This window comes from Canis lupus, chromosome 19 (genome assembly GCF_003254725.2).
Source record: "Canis lupus dingo isolate Sandy chromosome 19, ASM325472v2, whole genome shotgun sequence".
In the NCBI taxonomy this organism is placed as follows: Eukaryota; Metazoa; Chordata; class Mammalia; order Carnivora; family Canidae; genus Canis; species Canis lupus.
In genome coordinates this window covers 26,918,871-26,936,637 of record NC_064261.1, presented here as the reverse complement: position 1 = coordinate 26,936,637, position 17,767 = coordinate 26,918,871, and the positions used below count along the sequence as shown (strand labels likewise).

The 17,767-nt window shown below is 40.0% G+C and overlaps 1 protein-coding gene across 2 annotated transcripts in view; it reads left to right on the top strand.

Annotated features, from left to right (window-relative positions):
- The window catches only part of CNTNAP5 (contactin associated protein family member 5), a 796,284-nt gene that overhangs the window by 332,717 nt on the left and 445,800 nt on the right, over window positions 1-17,767 (top strand). For both annotated transcript variants that reach the window (XM_035702065.2, XM_035702066.2), the window contains exon 4: window positions 6,558-6,705. In XM_035702065.2, coding sequence (XP_035557958.1) covers window positions 6,558-6,705 — 148 coding nt within the window. The remainder of the gene's footprint in view (window positions 1-6,557; window positions 6,706-17,767) is intronic.

Sequence of the window (17,767 nt, the reverse complement as noted above, 5' to 3'; positions counted from 1 at the left end):
TTACCCTAAAGATACATATTCAGTGAAACACTGGGACACCTGCACCCCAATGTTTATAGCAACAATGTCCATAATAGCCAAACTATGGAAGGAGCCTCGATGTCCATCGAAAGATGAATGGATAAAGAAGATGTGGTTTATGTATTCAATGGAATATTACTCAGCCATTAGAAACAACGAATACCCACCATTTGCTTTGATGGAACAGGATGCTATTATGCTGAGTGAAGTAAGTCAGTTGAAGGACAATTATTTTATGGTTTCACTCATACGGGAAATATAAAAAATAGTGGAAGGGATTATAGGGGAAAGGAGAGAAAGTGAATGGGAAAAATCAGAGAGGATGACAGAACATGAGAGACTCCTAACTCTGGGAAACGAATAAGGGGTAGTAGAAGGGGAGCTGGGCAGGGGGACGGGGCGACTGGGTGACAGGCACTGAGGGGGGCACTTGACAGATGAGCACTGGGTGTTATTCTATATGTTGGCAAATTGAACTCCAATAAAAAATATACAATAAAAAAAAGATTGTTTAAATGGAGTAACGCTAGAGGGAGAAAAATTATCTGGTGCTTCTCACAGTCAGTCAGGGAAGAACTGATGAAGGTGGTGCAGAGGAAAAAAAGAAGTGAACCATTCACCAGATGTTTTCTATGTTCCCATGTACTCAGGGTCACACCTGAGTACAAATATCCAGGTATTTGATTTCAAGTAATTAACCACACTATCAGCAGAAATGAAATATTTTTGTATGCATTTTTTTCTTCCTTTCTTTCCTCCTTCCTTCTTTCCTCCTTCATTTCTTTCTACTTCATGTGTTCCTGAAAACATCAACCACAGTGTGATATCACCTCACACTTGTTAGAATGGCCGTCATTAAAAAAACAAGAGATAAATGCTGGTGAGGATGTGGAGAAAAGGGAACCCCAGTGCTCTGTTGGTGGGGTTGTAAATTGGAACAGCCACTATGGAAAACAGTTTGGAGGATCCTCAAATAATTAGAAATAGAACCACCATATAGTCCAGCACTTCCACTTCTGCGAAAATATCCAAAGGAAATGAAAACACTAATAAAAAAGGATATCTATACCTTCATGTTAACGGCCACATTATTTACAATTGGCCAAGCCACAGAAACAAGCTAAGGATCCATTGGCAAATGAATGGATAAAGGAGGTGTTGGGGGAGGGGGACTGGATGGAGGTGGTCAGAACCTAGAAACTACCAGTTATCAGATAAATACTAGGGATGTAACACACAGCATGATGACGGCTGTAGCTTGCACTGCCATGTGATATCATAGGGGAGTCATTGAGAGTAAACCCTAAGAATTTTCATCACAAGGAGAATTTTGTTTTCCTTTTCTTTTTATTGTATTTCAATGAGATGATGGATATTATCTAAACCTGTTGTGGGAATCATTTCACAATATAGGTAAGTCAAACCACCATTCTGTATACCTTATACACTGATGTGTGTCAATTATTTCTCAATAAAATGAGAAAAAATGGAAGTTCTAATTTTCCCTAGGAAGAGTCCTTGCTTAAGCTACTCACAAGTTAACAACAACAAAGCTGAAAGCTAAGAGCAGAAATGGAACTAAGGAGGAAAGGAGAAGAGAAGTAGATCATGATAAACTTGGCCTATAATATGGTTTTGCCAAAGGCTGACAATGAGCTAAAATCTTCTCTTCTGAGTGCTAGTTTGAGATCCAAATCTCAGGAAAACGAATGGGGGAAAAAGACACATGTTGTCTGCTTTCATGCTCTTATTTCTAGAGAAATCTGCTCTCTCCTCAAAGATTTCTATTCAGCAAGGTTAAATTATCTTAAGAGAAAATCAGCTACATGACAGGTGAATTGGAACTTATCACTGGTGTACACATTGCTATTTGGAAGTGAACCCATAAAGCACTATGAAGGAAATAATGGTAACAGCATCCTAGAACCTTTTAGTCTACTATTTGTCCTCATGGGACTAGAATCAGGCTTAGCCTCTTCTCTGGCCAATTGAATGTAAAGGACTGTGGGAACCAGACTCATAATCTGCAAATAGCTTTTGAGGCCAACAATTGGACCCTCATAGTCAGAATAACATTAAGGAGGAATTATGCACAGTGTGTGTTACCCACTCTCTCTTTGTGACACGTGTCCCTCAGGTAGTTTCTGATAGGTTGGATAGCACAGGCTTTCTTAACTATATAGATTGAAACTTCACTGTCCCTTTGCCTCTCTGAAGTGCTCTAGTCTAGGAATTAAGAGCATTAAAGTCAGCTATGGTAGTGGAAGTTACTCTCATATGTGATCTTGTTTCAATGCCCCCTTCAACTAATGATCTTTCCTTGAAAAAAATGTCTTAAAAACTCCATCTTTGGTTTTCCCTCCAAATTGTGAATATGAGATTCTCTCAAGATATTATGTACACATTCCTAGGGAGCACAGTTCCTTTAAGATATTCTATGCAAATATAGTAGGGTTCCATAATGAAACAAGTTAAGGGAACAAATGTGGAATCTTCCTTCATTCAACTTTACCTGTGATTCCAGGTATGACCCTGGTCTCTTGAAGCTTGCAGTGACAGAGACAAATAAGTAAAGCAAGATGCATTTAGAGAGGAAAATAAAGAAAGACAGGAGGGCAGGCTGTGCTGGAGAGGGAAAAGGAGTTGGCAAGATCCCTTACTAAGGCCACTGAAGAGCACAGAAGGGATTAAAGAGTTCAACAGTCTTTCCATCTTGGTATTTATCAATGACTTTACTCTGGACACATCAATTAGTCTCTTTCCAACTCTGGGCTTGGCCTTTACTATAATGTCCCTTTGCTCCAGGTCCTGTAGTACAAGACCAGGCCCTCTTGGTAACCCCCCAAGATCAGTTCTCCATTTTATTGAGGAGGAAGTTCATAAAGCTTCCTATTCCTTTTTCAGAAATCAGAAGAAGGCAAAGCATTGCCTCTTTTTGTTTTCATGAAGTGTGAAAAACATGATTTTGCTAAGTGGGTATTACAGTTTTCTCCAGTTGTGCACCATATGGTCAAGCTCCCATACATTTTGGTGTTCTAGCTCTCAACACAGAGATGGAAATGTAAATAGATGACATTGTTGTCAACACTCACTTTATTACCCCTCATACTTATTGCAGCAAAAGTCAAATAAAAATCAGAACATCTGAATAAATATAGCAATGACAGTGGAAGAATTTGATGCCTCAAATATATACTCATATTTAAATAGATACTTATCAGTACATGCATAGTGTCTTCAAGAATAATTAGGGATCTGGATGATCCAAGTCCAAGAACAAAATTCCATGTTTCTATTTAGCTGTGGGATAATATACCTGATTTTCACATTATTAGTCAATCATATTTTATTTTCTATAAAATGTGACCCAGATCAATAATTGTCACAAGGAAGCTGATAGCCTAATTGTATGCATAAGGTTCCTCTTGGTCTAGGAAGAGTTTTAAGTAACTTAACTCAGGAACTTCTTTTAAATCAATGATGATTTGTTAAAGCTATAAATGGACAGAGGCCAATGGTGATATGAGAGCCCTTCAACTTTTACTTTAACAAAGCTTTAGCAATGCCTTTTCCTGGTGCTTGTAACTCTTGACATTCAATGAACTCTTTTTGTACTTGAGTTATTGATGGAATTGTTTTCATGCAAGTAGTTACAGAGGAACACACTGGGTCATCAAACTAGGAGAACAATGAGGAAATGGGATATAGAATTAATCACTTTTGATGGAAGAAGTGGAGGTAGAGATCCAGATGTCATGGCCATGTTGTGCTGCTTCTATGAGAAACCAGTTGTCTTGCCAGGAACTGGGCACTGGGTTCTAAAGGCACTGGCGCCTCCAATGAGATAGGTATTTGATGGAGGACGTTACCTTTAATCTTTGTAAGTTACTCAGTAACTTCGGCTGGCAAGTCTTACTATCTCCATTTACTAGGATTAAACAAGAATGAGTGTGTGATGGGTTAATGCCTCTGGGGACTTTATTTTATACCTGATGAGATTTCATGCGAAAACTTTTATATGTGTAAATTAATAATAAAGTCACCGCTATTAGGACTGATATTAGGATTCCATTTTCTAAAGTGGCCACACAGTAACCATATTTCAAGAGGATGATTGACAGTTAAGGGGAGAGTGGAGCAAAATGACAATTAACTGTTGACTGCATAAGACTGTGTGTGACAGAGGTTGTGTCAGGTTTTGTGTGTGTGTGTGTGTGTGTGTGTGTGTGTGTCAAGGTTTAGATGGGAATGAGGAAATACTCATGCCTCATGCTGGAAGGCATTTCTACTGCTACAAATAGAGGAGAAAACAAATATCCCTTCAGTGATACAGTCACATAATCTGGAAAGAGCAAGAACACATCATTCTTAAGAGAAGGAACAGAACATGAGTGTGTGATTATAACTAGCAGGGTTCCACCTGAATGCCCCACTTAACTTGTGGTCAAGGTCAAGTGGAAGTGAGAGTTTTTCTCTCCTGTTGCCCTGAATCCTTGAATTGTTGTACTCTGGAGGCCACATTGACAATGGAGGCAAAGTGGATGGTGGCATGGATTAGTTTTCCTCTTTGCCAACTATCAGGATTAAGCAACAGAAGTGGAGCCATTCTTATATAACAATCAAGTTCAGGGTGGTCTTCTAGCCCAATTAAATCACTGTCTATGAAATTCAAATAGATACATGACATCTGTGCTTATAATGATATAATAATGTCATGTACTACAAACAAGAGTAGAATAAAAAATAATTCAGCAGTCTGTCTTCTTTTTACACCCCTAAAATCTATCACTTAGGGAATATAGTCAGTGATATTGTAATAGTGATGTATGGTGACAGATGGTAGCTACATTTGTGGCGAAAATGGCATAACACATGAACTTGTCAAATCACCATGTTGTGCACCTGAAACTAATGTGACACTGTGTGTCAATTATACTCAAATTTTAAAAATGATAAAAAAATAAATAAGTGCTTAAAAAAAGAAAGAATTCCTGTCAGCCACCAATAGTGTCCAGTGCCTAACACCTATCTCTTTCATTTCCTTTTCTCTAAGTGCCTGTCTGAAATATCCATTTCAACACATACCCCTACAGAGCAGTTTGGAACATTGAAGTCTGAGTGGGTTTTTCAGTTTAAGTTTTAACTCTGTGGTTTGCATGTTAATTACCCTCTGCCTTATTAAATATATCTTATTAAACTTAAAAAAATTGCATTTCTAATTAGCTCTGAGCTGCTAGTCCTTCCTTAGCTTTCATTTGTACTGTTTTTCTGGGAGAACCCTTTGAATGTCATTCAGAAAATTTAAGTATGATTGACAAATGCCTTGCATGGGGCTTGAGAGTATTAATAAGTCACAGTTTCAGAATATACTCTCACAAAAAACATTTTTACACAAGAATTGGCGATCAGAACTTCTTTCACTCTCTGTGAGTATTGTGTGTATCTGTGAGAATCTATTAGGTGCCATGTCATTTGCATATAGCATTTAATGTAAGATTCACAACTGCCTTGGAGACTTTATTTTCACTCTTCTCCTGATGAGAAAACCAAGAGTCAGAAAAGTTGTCTTCCTTTGCGTATCCATTCATTCAATGAATTCAGCAATTTACTAATAACTGTGTGAGCCAAGTCAGGGTGCTGTTGGTAACTCACTGATTTTGAAATAACTACAGTGCACAGATTTGCTTTGGGTTACTGAATGCCATTTCAGCCATACCTTTAAGACATACTGTTTCCTGCACTAAGCATTTCAGTTTAAAATAAGATACAGTCTATATCCCCAAAGGAATTACAGCCCTAGTTCCTTGCTGAGGATGACAGAGCAAATCAGCAGGGTGGTTAGGATTAGCACTCAAAGCTTATCTCCTTTCTCTCCCACTCTCCTGCTTCTTTTAAAACAGACCCTTAGGCAGCATGATGATTGGCAGAGCACCAGACTTGAAATAGGTCTCCCTGAGAATTCCTGATATTCCGTGTCAAGGTTACAGAGGCGGAGTTTGGTTGTTGCACCTGTTAGTTATTGCTCAAACTGCAGTTAGGCAAATTAATGACATCTTCCCCATGGCACCTGGATGCTTGCACTCTCACTGCCAGTCAAAGTCATCAGTGGGGTTGGCTCAATGGGATGTATTTGTCGAAGCCATTTGAGTTGCTCTGGTGGCAGCTAACACATACCCATCCATTCTCCACCAATAATTGCCAGTGGCCGTCCCGTCTTAGCCTCATAGTTTGTGCCTACTCGGTTAGCTGCCTAGTAAAGAGTAAGAAGAACATCAGCGTCTTCATTATGACCAACGTTCTTCCATTCATAAGCCAAAATGTTGTTTGCTGTTAAGGAATGAACGTCTTGGAATCTCTGGGTGGCTCAGCGGTTAGGCCTGCCTTCAGCCCAGGGTGTCATCCTGGAGTCCTGGGATTGAGTCCCACGTAGGGCTCCCTGCATGGAGCCTGCTTCTCTCAATGTTCTTTGAGCTCAGGCATGAGAAGGAGATGCAATGATATCATAGACCTCACTGAGCCTCCTTTTCTGTCTGCAGACCTTTGCAGGAAACATGAATGCTGACAGTGTGATGCACCACAAGTTACTGCACTCAGTGAGAGCCCGCTTCGTTCGCTTTGTGCCCCTAGAATGGAATCCAAGTGGAAAGATTGGCATGAGAGTGGAGGTCTATGGATGCTCCTATAGTAAGTATGTGCATGTGCCCTCAACTTGTGTATTATGAGCAGCCCTCCCCACTCATACTAGTTTATCTACATTGAGATGGCAATCTCAGTTGTTTTAACATTCTTTCAAGTCTCTAATAACTTCTGCACATTAGAAAATGTAAAATTCAATCAAGAGGTAGAAACACTCTACTTCTGTCTAGGAATGAAGAAGCTTTGGGGTGATAACACAATAAAAGCTTGAGAACAACAACACAAAGTTCAAAGTTAAGAGCTCTTGGATTCTGAGCATCATTTGTCCTTGAAGTAGAAGAGTAATTTGAGCTCCATTCTTTCTCAGAAGAGGGGTGAAGTATTATGAATTCACTCTTCCTTCAGAACCATCAGGGAAAAAGGTTCTCCCTCTTCACCTGTTCTAGAAGAGGAAGAAATGGAACATTTCAATCCAGTGTAGCCCAGGGAATGCTTCTTTCCTGGAATTATGCTAGCTATGCACTAGTCTGTTAGTTGTTGTGTATTGAACGTAAAAGCAGTGCTCCATCTAGCAAATAAGAAAGGTTGTAATGGTGGGTAGAACTGGGAATCACTCTAGAATAAAGTAAAAATTATGCAAAAAATGTAATTTTCCCTGCAAGTTTTATATTTAAATCTAAAATTTCATCATCATAAATTATTTTTCTACCTTAGCAGTGACATCTCTTGCTTATATGCCAAAACCCAGTGACCTCCAATGAATGAACACACACATGATTTGCTACCACTAAAATTTGTTCAACAGATCCTGCTGAAGTGTCTATTTGGGTTACCTCCTTGTACAATTTTCTGTAATGTAGTCAACCGAATGCCTGTATCAGGATCATCTGCAGTGGTCCTTAAAAATGCATTTGCCTAGCCATGTTTTATATATCCCGGATTATGATTCTGGGCATAGGGACCTAGAAAGCCGAATATTAACAAGCTCCCTAGGGAAGCTATGGACATAGAGTATCCAGTAAAAATAAATCTCTGCACAGGGGATTTACTTGTGAAATGATTGTCTTTATCTTGAACAAGCACTTGCAGAAAGAATGTATTATACAACAGATACATCAACAAACCATTAGATTAGGGAGACACTTCCTTCCACTCTAGCCCTTCCATAACAAAGCATACAGCATCTGTAAGTGTTTAGGCTTCCTATCCCAGGATCTCTGGCACACCCAGATTCTCTTGTTACCTCTTCTCTTGATAATAATTGTCACTACTCAGAGGTTTACTTTTAGGTACAACAGGAAACCTTCATGCTGAGGTAAAAGGGTTATTTATATTATAACTCCAGCCACCTATTTTGGTGTAACAATCCTATTGCTATTTAACATGTCCTCATTGTTTTCCGCCAGTTCAGTCCATTGCCCTTGTTCTTTATGCACATTGTTTGATGTGCCTGCACAGAAAGACTCATGGCACCAAGTTAAATAGCTGACTGTAGGGTTGAAAGAGACCTTTGAGCAGCATGTTAAGCTTTTTCTGGTGCCAGAACCCTTTGAGAACCTGATGGCAGCAAGGAACCCTCTCTTAAGAAAAGTGCCCACAATAGCATTCTTTTTATAAGTAGATTTTTCAACATAGGAAGTCCACAGATCCACTAAAAGCCAATCCTTGACCTAGCTAACAGCCCCCAATTTGGAATAGCGCAGTCCTGTGTGGATTCCTCTCCAGGTAGGCTCTGTGTCTATTGAGTGCATCCCCTCAGGAGTACCTTACCTTCGGGTACCTAGTGTGAGTGGTGGGATGTTAGGCACCTGGGGAGCTGCTGGACACACATCTCTACAACCATCCTCAAGCCTTCCTCTGGTTCTTTTAAGTCACTAGTCTTTTTTTTTTTTTAAGATTTTATTTATTTATTTATGAGAGACACACAGAGAGAGACAGAGACACAGGCAGAGGGAGAAGCAGGGAGCCTGATGTGGAACTTGATCCCAGGACCCCAGGATCATGACCTGAGCCCAAGGTGGACCTCAACCCCTGAGCCACCCAAGTGCCCTATCAGTCACTAGTCTTATAGTTTTGCTGCTTTTTCCCTTGGGGAAAAAAGAATATATTTCTCATTTATTTTCCTTTTTTCTTTTCTTTCTTTTCTTTTCTTTTCTTTTCTTTTCTTTTCTTTTCTTTTCTTTTCTTTCCTTTCCTTTCCTTTCCTTTCCTTTCCTTTCCTTTCCTTTCCTTTCCTTTCCTTTCCTTTCCTTTCCTTTCCTTTCTTTTCTTTTCTTTTCCTTTCTCCTTCTTCTCCTTCTTCTTCTTCTTCTTCTTCTTCTTCTTCTTCTTCTTCTTCTTCTTCTTCTTCTTCTTCTTCTTCTTCTTCTTCTTCTTTCTTCTTTTAATGTCTCTTATTTCTATCTAGAAACATGCTTTAGCTTGTCCTCTGGATCCCAACTCTCTTTCCCAATGTCATCTCATCCCCCTTTTGACTGGATTATTCTTATAAATATAAAAATTTGCATGTAAACTATCAAACAAAGCAGCAACAACAAAAACCCTAAGGTCCTGCTTAGCACCCACTTCTCCTTCTCTCCCTACCTTTGCCCAGAATAGCTTCTCTCTAAAACTTGTCTGTAGTTGCTGACTCTACCTTCTTACCTCCAGGTACACTGAAGCTGATTCTCTTCAGTATGTACACATCTGGTGTTTAGTTTAAAGTGTTAGCTTGGCCAAGTCTTGTCATTCAACCAAACACGAAGCTAGGCATTGCTGTGATGTGGTGAACATCTGCAATCACTGGACTTTATGTAAAGGAGATTATCCTTGATGTCTGGGTGGGCCAGATGCAATCAGTTGAAAGGTTTTAAGATCAGAACTAAGGTTTCCCTGAGGAAGAAGAAATTCTACCTGTGACATGCAGCTTTAGCTCTTGCCAGAGTATCTGGCCTGCCCCTCCTGACCTGACCTCCTGTTTGAAGATGGATTTCAAACTTGCCTAGCCAGCCCCAACAATCATGTAAGCCATTCCTTGTAATACAACTATATCTGTATCTGTACATCTATCTATCTGTCTCTTTATCTATCTATCTTCATCCTATTTCTCTGGGGGAATCATGACTAATGCAGAATGCCCCACAGAAGCTACTTCATTCAAGACCACCAGTGACCTCCACATCGCCAAATCCAATGGTCACTTCGTTTTTCTCACTTCACTCAACCTCTCAGTGGCATTTGGTTCAATTAGCCATTTCTACTTTTTAAAAACCTGGTTTTCCCTTCTAGCTCCCTTGTTACCTATGCTAACTCTCAGGGCTGAGCCTCAGGACCTCTTCCCCTTTCCACCTACACCCCAGGCCTCCTGAATTTACAGAGTTCCATATGTTTAAATACGGTGGATATGCTGATCATTGGCACATCTGCACCTGGCCTGTCCTCTAGAATTACATAGGCAATATACTAGATCTCTCCAGATGAATGTCTACTAGTATATGTGCTGCCGAAGCGAGCACTCCATATGAATGTCTCTACTAAATTTAATAGAGCAGAAACACAACTCTTGACTACCATTCCCTCAGACACCTGCTTGTTAACATCTCCCTCCCATCTCAGTAAATGGCACCACTCTTCATTCACTTGGTAGAGCAAAAAACCCAGAAAACAGTCTTGATTCCTCCTTTCCTATAACCTATACTCTCATGTGCAACTTATTTACAGTTCACAGCAGCTCCACCAGCTCTGTCCTCCAAAACATATCCTAAATCCACATCCTTCTTCTGCCTTCCAGAGCTGCAGCCTCTGTTAGTAGTCACTTTGTGTATTTAAATAGCCTTCAAGCTGGACTTCCTGCTCCATGCCACAGTCTCTCCAAACCTATTTAATACAATCAGCAGCCAAAGTGATCTTTGTAAATAAGGGACAAAACTGCATCACTCCCCTGCCTTCTTCACTTAAAATAGACTCCTTTCAGGCAAGTACACTTTCTTATTGGATGTTCCATGTCAGCCTCTTCAAATTTCTTCTATTTCTTTCTGTCCTTAGAGGCCTTCTAGCTATTCCTGAAACATGCCAAGCTGTTCTACCTCAGGGCCTTTGCACTTTCTGTTCCCTGGGCACAGAACAGCTTTTCCAAGCATTTATGTAGTTAGTTCTTTCCACCAATGCAATTTTTAATTCCAATTCAGCTACTTTAGAGAAGTCCACTCTGATCACCTTTCTAAGGTCTCCTGCTCTACTTCCCATGCATCAACCAACATCCCCTGACTATCTGATGTGCTTTTATTTTCCTTTTGGTGCCTGTCACAAAAATCTTGTTTGCCTGTTTGCTAATCTTGTTTGTTGTTTGCCCTGCTAAATCCCTGCAGCAGAATGTAAGTTCCATGAGAACAGGCAACTTGTCTGTTAAGTCTCAGGACCTAATAGGCACAAGTAGATATTAAATAATACTTGTGAATGAATGGACACATATATCAGTCCAATCTCAGCAGGGGCAACCATGTAATGTATCTGAAATTACTTTCTGTTAAACACCCAATGTAGTTTCTAGGAAACTGCTTTTTTTCTTATGGGCTTATAAATCTTTTTCTCAAAATTCCATTTAAGTAAGTTGCCAAGACTATAGAAAACTTACAGTTCTATGATTTTCTAAGATGTCAAGTCTTGCCATTTTTGCAATACTGCGTAGTCAAGCATTCATTCATCCATTCACTCATTTATTCCTTCAGCTAACAACTTTATTTAACACTTAAGATACACCAAGCATCACGCAGAGCCTTAAGGGGTATAAGAAATAAAAAATGAACTTTTCCTGGACTTTCATAAGTCCTGTACTTTTTTCTTTGAAGAAATTTTTTATGATTGCATATCATTAATTAATTATGTAACTGTTTCTTTGACATATGCCCCCTTCGACTAGATTCTAAGCTTTGAAAAGGCAGTCACTGTGCCTGTCAGGCATGTCGGGTATACGGTATATTTTTAGTGAGCATTTGTTGAGTGATTGATACTGCTGAGAGTCAAAGATGGGGTAACAAGTATGTAAATAAAAACATGCCATAAAGAATTGAATGTGCCTGTTAGGAATCTGCAAAGGGAGTCCAGGGGATGAAGAGGACAAAGGAAGCAGGTGTCGCTGCTGGCATCAGAAAGATTCTGGAGATATCATCCGCCTCAGCTGGGTCTCAAAAGTTAGTAGTGACTTCCCCAGCACAGAAGGCATCTCCAGGCAGCAGGAGGTGCGGGCACATAGGGAAGCAGGGACAAAGCCTTGGGGTTTTGTTGTTTTAGTGCACAAGCAGCAATGACAGGAAAGTGGGAAATGAAGCCACTTTGCCTCTCTTTGCTTCAGCAGTTTCTTTCAGTAACATAAAAAAAGAAAAAAAAAAAATTCCTCTGGTGATCCTATGGGTCCTAGAGCCTCTGTGCCTTAGCCTGCCTATGACTTGCCAGCCTTGTCCCTCCTTGTTCCTCAGCCAGTGCTTCTGCAGCTGTTCGGGTAGTCCTCTGTTTCACGAAAGGAGCAGTGACTCACCCTTTAGGGGCTCCTCATAGGTCACAGGTCTCTGCCCCTCTCATTTGCCCCATTCCCCATATCCAAATTCCACTGAGTGTGCATGTACAATTAGTTCCCTGCAAAGACATGAGCTTCTCTCCTGATTCCATATTTTCATATTTGCAGCTTCCTTTTTTCAGAAAAATCCTCCTTGTCCTTCACCAGGCTGACTCCTGATCGCCCTTCACCAGCCAGATCAAATATCACCTACTTTTGAAATCTTTTTGCCTCCTAGACCTTGTCATGTGATCCCCTTTTAGGTTTAATGTTTCAGGTCTAGGTTTTATCGTATTAAATTAAAGTTACCTGGTGCTTCCCCACCTAACCACCAGTCTATTCTATAAGGTGGGATCATGTCCTACCTTTCTGCTACCCAGGACGTAGATCAGTGTCTGACAACTGCTATATACTCCATGAATATTTAAGGTGTATTTAATTTTTAGATCTAGAGGCTAGCCATACTTTTTCATTTTTGAAAGTTTTTATTGTATTTTTAAATTGTATTGTATTGTATTTTGTAAAATCATGATACTTTTTTTTAAGAATTTATTTATTTATTCACGAGACACACAGAAAAAGAGGCAGAGACACAGGCAAAGGGAGAAACAGGATCCCTGCAGGAAGCCTGATACAGGACTTGATCCCAAGACCCCAGGATCATGACCTGAGCTAAAGGCAGATGCTCAACCACTGAGCGACCCAGGTGCCCTTACAATACTGTGTTTTATAATAATCTTTCTAATGAAGGCCTCTTTTCTCTTGTATGTGTATATATGTACACACATGCATATATATATATATACACATTTTATAAATAATAAAAAGATACGAGCTTATTAGAATCTTCCTTATACACAGGTTTAATATCTCACACTTTTTCTCCTTGAACAACTGAGATTATCAGTGGCTATAGTTCCCAAATTAAATGTATTTAGAGCTTCCTTAGGCTATTCTGGTATTATGCTGCCTTAAAAATCTCTAGAAGTAAGAATGTATCTAATCTCCATTTTCCTTAACTATTGACTTTTTAAAAGATTTTATGTATTTATTCATGAGAGACACACAGATAGAGGCAGAGACAGAAGGAGAAGCAGGTCCCTCATAGGGAGCCTGATGCGGGACTCAATCCCTAGACAGGGATCATGCCCTGACCCAAAAACAGACGCTCAACTGCTAAGCCACCCAAGCATCCCAAGTATTGATGTTTTTAAAATATTTTCTTTTTGATTGCCTTCATTTCCTTTTATTTATTTATTTTAAAATATTTTTACATATTGGGGTGCCTGGATGGCTCAGTCGGTTAAGTGTCTGCCTTCAGCTCAGGTCATGATTCCGGGGTCCTGGGATCAAGCCCCGGAGTAGGGCTCTCTGCTCAGCGGGGAGTCTCCCTCTCCCTCTCCCTGTCCCTCTCCCTGTCCCTCTCCCTCAGCTCATGCTCTCTCTCTCTCATATCCTATTTATTTGAGAGGGAGCAGGAGTAAGAGAGTGTGCATGAGTGAGGGGAGGGGCAGAGGCAGAAGGACAAACAGACTACCTTCTGAGCGCAGACACAAGGCTTCATCCCACGACCTTGAGATCACAACCTGAGCTGAAACCAAGAGTCAGATGCTTTAACCAACTGCTCCACCCGGGTGCACCCTGCCTTCATTCCCTTTTATATATTCCAGGGTGACTGTCTCATTTTATGGAAGTTCCCATTGCTTTCATGTCATCAGTGCCATCTTTTTGCCATGGTCACAATGAAGTTCAAAGCAACAGATTCCTTTTGTGGGCTCAGATATGAACAATTGAACAAACGGTCTGTTCTTAAAAACATGAACCTTCCAGCAAACCCTGTTAACTTCTTTGAGCCTCTGTTTCCTCATCTGCAAATCACAGTGGTAATTACTTTAAAGACTACAATGTCACTTCAGAGTTATTAAGTATCAAGCATAGAACAGAATATGTAGCCAATAGTCTACGTTTAGTCACTGACATTCTGACTTAGGTGTATATCCGTATATCCCTGGAGGAAATCCCTGTACTGCCATTATGTGTTGCCTTTTTGGGAAACATTAACCTTATCCTCTATTAGACTAGGGGCCCGTCTCAGATTGAGATATGTCCTGTTCTTGTTTCTACTTCTGCTGTCATAGGCGCTGGGATCTCAGTTCTCTGCCACCTTCAGGTTCTCTCTCTGTGCTCAAGAAAAGGATCAAACATGGTCTCCCATGGCATTCTACAAAGACTAAAAACAAGATTTTCTCCTATTTTGATTGCTACTGATAAATAATTCCATGGAGTAAATAATTCCATGGCGAACCAAGAAAATAATTTTTAACGTCCTTCCAGATAGTTATTTCAAACACATTATATCCACTTTCTGCTATATGTTGAGTTCATTATGGCTGTGACACATTTTGCATGTATGAATGTTTGGCAACCAAACTTGCTACATTGCATTCTCATAAGAACTCTAGAATACCTCTTCCGTTACCATTTTTCCTCCTGTGTCACCTCAATTATAAAATGAGGTATGTGGTTTTTGAATTTTGCATGGGTGTTTCCTCTCTCTGATCAGTTTTCAGGTTGATTGGTTTTTGGCCAAACATGTGTGAGTAAACCAAGTAAGTAAAAGACATGGATTCTGCTACATCACTGAGTTGCTGATGTTAAGATGAACACTTGAAGTAGAGATGTCAATAGAGAATTGCGCAAAATAATTCATCTCCTGTAGAGACTACAAAAGAGGAAGAGGTGGGAGAATGAAGAGCACCATTCTGAATTAATGGTGATTCTTTCTGGAAGACAGAGCCAGTATGTTCCCTATTGGTGGCAACTTTTCCATTGTTAAATTACAATTTCTGGAGGGCGCCTGAATGGCTCAGTGTTTGAGCATCTGCCTTTGGCTCGGGTTGTGATCCCAGGGTCCTGGGATCGAGTCCCACATCGGGCTCCCCACAGGGAGCCTGCTTCTCCCTCTGCCTAAGTCTCTGCTTCTCCTCTCTCTGTGTGTCTCTCATGAATAAAAATAAAATCTTAAAAAGTTACAATTTCCATTAGAAATGTCACCATCATCATCAATATCCCCCTTCCCCCACTTTCATTTAATATGCTCATTATGGTGGAACACACTCCAAACCTCAATAGTCTTTCAAATAGAAATTGCTATTCCTATGTACTATACAAAGAGAGACTGAAATTTATAAAGCTGAAGTGTCTTTTAGATAAGTAATTTGCATCCTAAGCCAAATATTTCTTCTGAGCTCTAAAAATATATATTCATTTGCCTGATTGATATCTCAATTTGGTTATGTCATAAATAGCTCAAATTTAACATATCCCAAAGGGAACTCTTAAAATCAACTTGTACCCTCCAACCATGCTCAGTTTCTTCTTCTTGTGGACTTCCCTATATCCGGAGATAACACCAGTTGCCACCACCAGCCATGGGGAACTTTCTTTAAGTCTCTCCTCTCACTTCTTTCCTGTGGTAGATCCATCAGCACGTTCTATCAGTATTACTTCCAAAATTCATCTCAAATATATCCATTTCTGGGGATCCCTGGGTGGTGCAGCGGTTTGGCGCCTGCCTTTGGCCCAGGGCGCGATCCTGGAGACCCGGGATCGAATCCCACGTCGGGCTCCCGGTGCATGGAGCCTGCTTCTCCCTCTGCCTGTGTCTCTGCCTCTCTCTCTCTCTCTCTCTCTCTCTGTGACTATCATAAATACATTAAAAAAAAATTTAAAAAAAATATATCCATTTCTTTTCCTCTAGCCTGGTTCAGTTATATCTCTGATCACCTGGATTTTTAACTCAGTAACCCCCTTTCAATCCCTTTTTTCTTTCTTTCTTTCTTTTAGTCCATTATCTCTGCTATAGTCAGCAGGATTGTCATAAAATGCAGAGTTGACCCACTTCCTGCTGAAAACTTTTTACTGGCTTCTGCCTGCATTTAACAAAACCAAAGTCATGTGTGTGAAGAAGAGGCCTTGGACGATCAGACCTTTGCCTGCTTCCCTGACTTCACTGCCCCATCATATCCCCTCCCTATCTGGGCTCAAGCCCCATGGGTTGATTACTCCATCTGCAGGGCTCCCCACCTCCTCTGCCTTCTTGAGCTCACCTTTTAAATCATCTTAGCTTTATTATCATTTTCTCAGAAAGGTACCAATTGATTCCCAATTTAAATAAACTTATTCTTGCTTTTTTTTTTTTTTTAAATCTTAAAACATGCTGTTCTTTTCTTTCAAAGCAGGGATCTCTGTCTTAGTCTGTTCAAGCTGGAATATGATAGACTGAGTAGCTTATAAACAGTGGACAGTTATTTCTCACAGTTTTGGAGGTTGGAAAGTCCAAGATTAAGGCAGAGTGAATTTGGTGTCTGGCAAGGGCCCACTTCCTGGTTCATAATTGGCCTTCTCACAGTGTTCTTACCTGGCAGAAGGGATAAGAGAACTCTGTGCTTCTCTTTTTTAAGAGCACTAATCCCGCTGATATAACCACCTCTCCAAAAGCCCATCTCCAAATAACATCATATTGGGGATCAGATTTCAACATATGAATTTTGGGGAGATATAAACATTCAGCATATAGGATGAATAACATACATACACACAGAGACAGAAAAAGAAATAGATAGAAACAGATAGATCGATATAGTTATCTACTAGCTATTTACATGTGTATTTCATTGTGAATTACCTGTCTCACCTACCAGTTTTCAATCCCCATAAGATCAAAGACCATATCTACTTAAATACCCTGTTCATAGCACAGAATGAGGCCCATTTCAATTAATAGCAAATGAATTTGTTGAATGAGCAACTTCCCCAAAATGGCACAACCAGTTGGCATTTGAAGACAGGTTTTGAACCTGGTTTTGTATTATTTCTATAACCTTGGGCTTTACCCTGTGTATCTGCAAGACTTAGCCATATGACATGGGAAAATCTTATTAGAAAGAAAGCATCATATTCAGTCTCCTAATACACGTATTATTGCTTTACTCACAAGGCCCAAAATGAGCAACCCTCAGTTCCCAAGCATATGTAACTAAGATGTCCAGGGACAGAGTTTAGCTACTGTCCAGTCCAGGAGCTCCTTACTTCTTTATCCCTTACCTTCATCTCAGACCTAACGCTACTTAAGAATCATCTGGGGAATAGAGGTCCCAGTATAAGTAATTTCTTGCTGTTCCTAGGTGATTGTTATATGGAGCCAGAATTTAAAACTCTACTTTCAAATTCCTTCTCTAACTATGAGAGTCACTTCATTCTTCTACATTGTCATTTTCATGTCTGTGATTGCTAAACTTAAGGGTTTAAAATGAAATGTGGATACTATTAAAGATAGTATACAATAATATTAGACACATGGGCATACTTGCCACCAGCGATGCAAACCTAGCTTTATCACCTGCTGGTTGTATAATCCTGGACAATCTTGAGTCTTCTGTAGACACAGTTTCCTTTTTAGTGAAGACAGAGGTAAAAATAATGCTCATTTCATATATGCAAATTGCTTGAAAGAGTGCTTGGCATATGATAAGCATTCAAAAAGTGTTAGCTATGATCTTCATTATCTTCATCTGTATT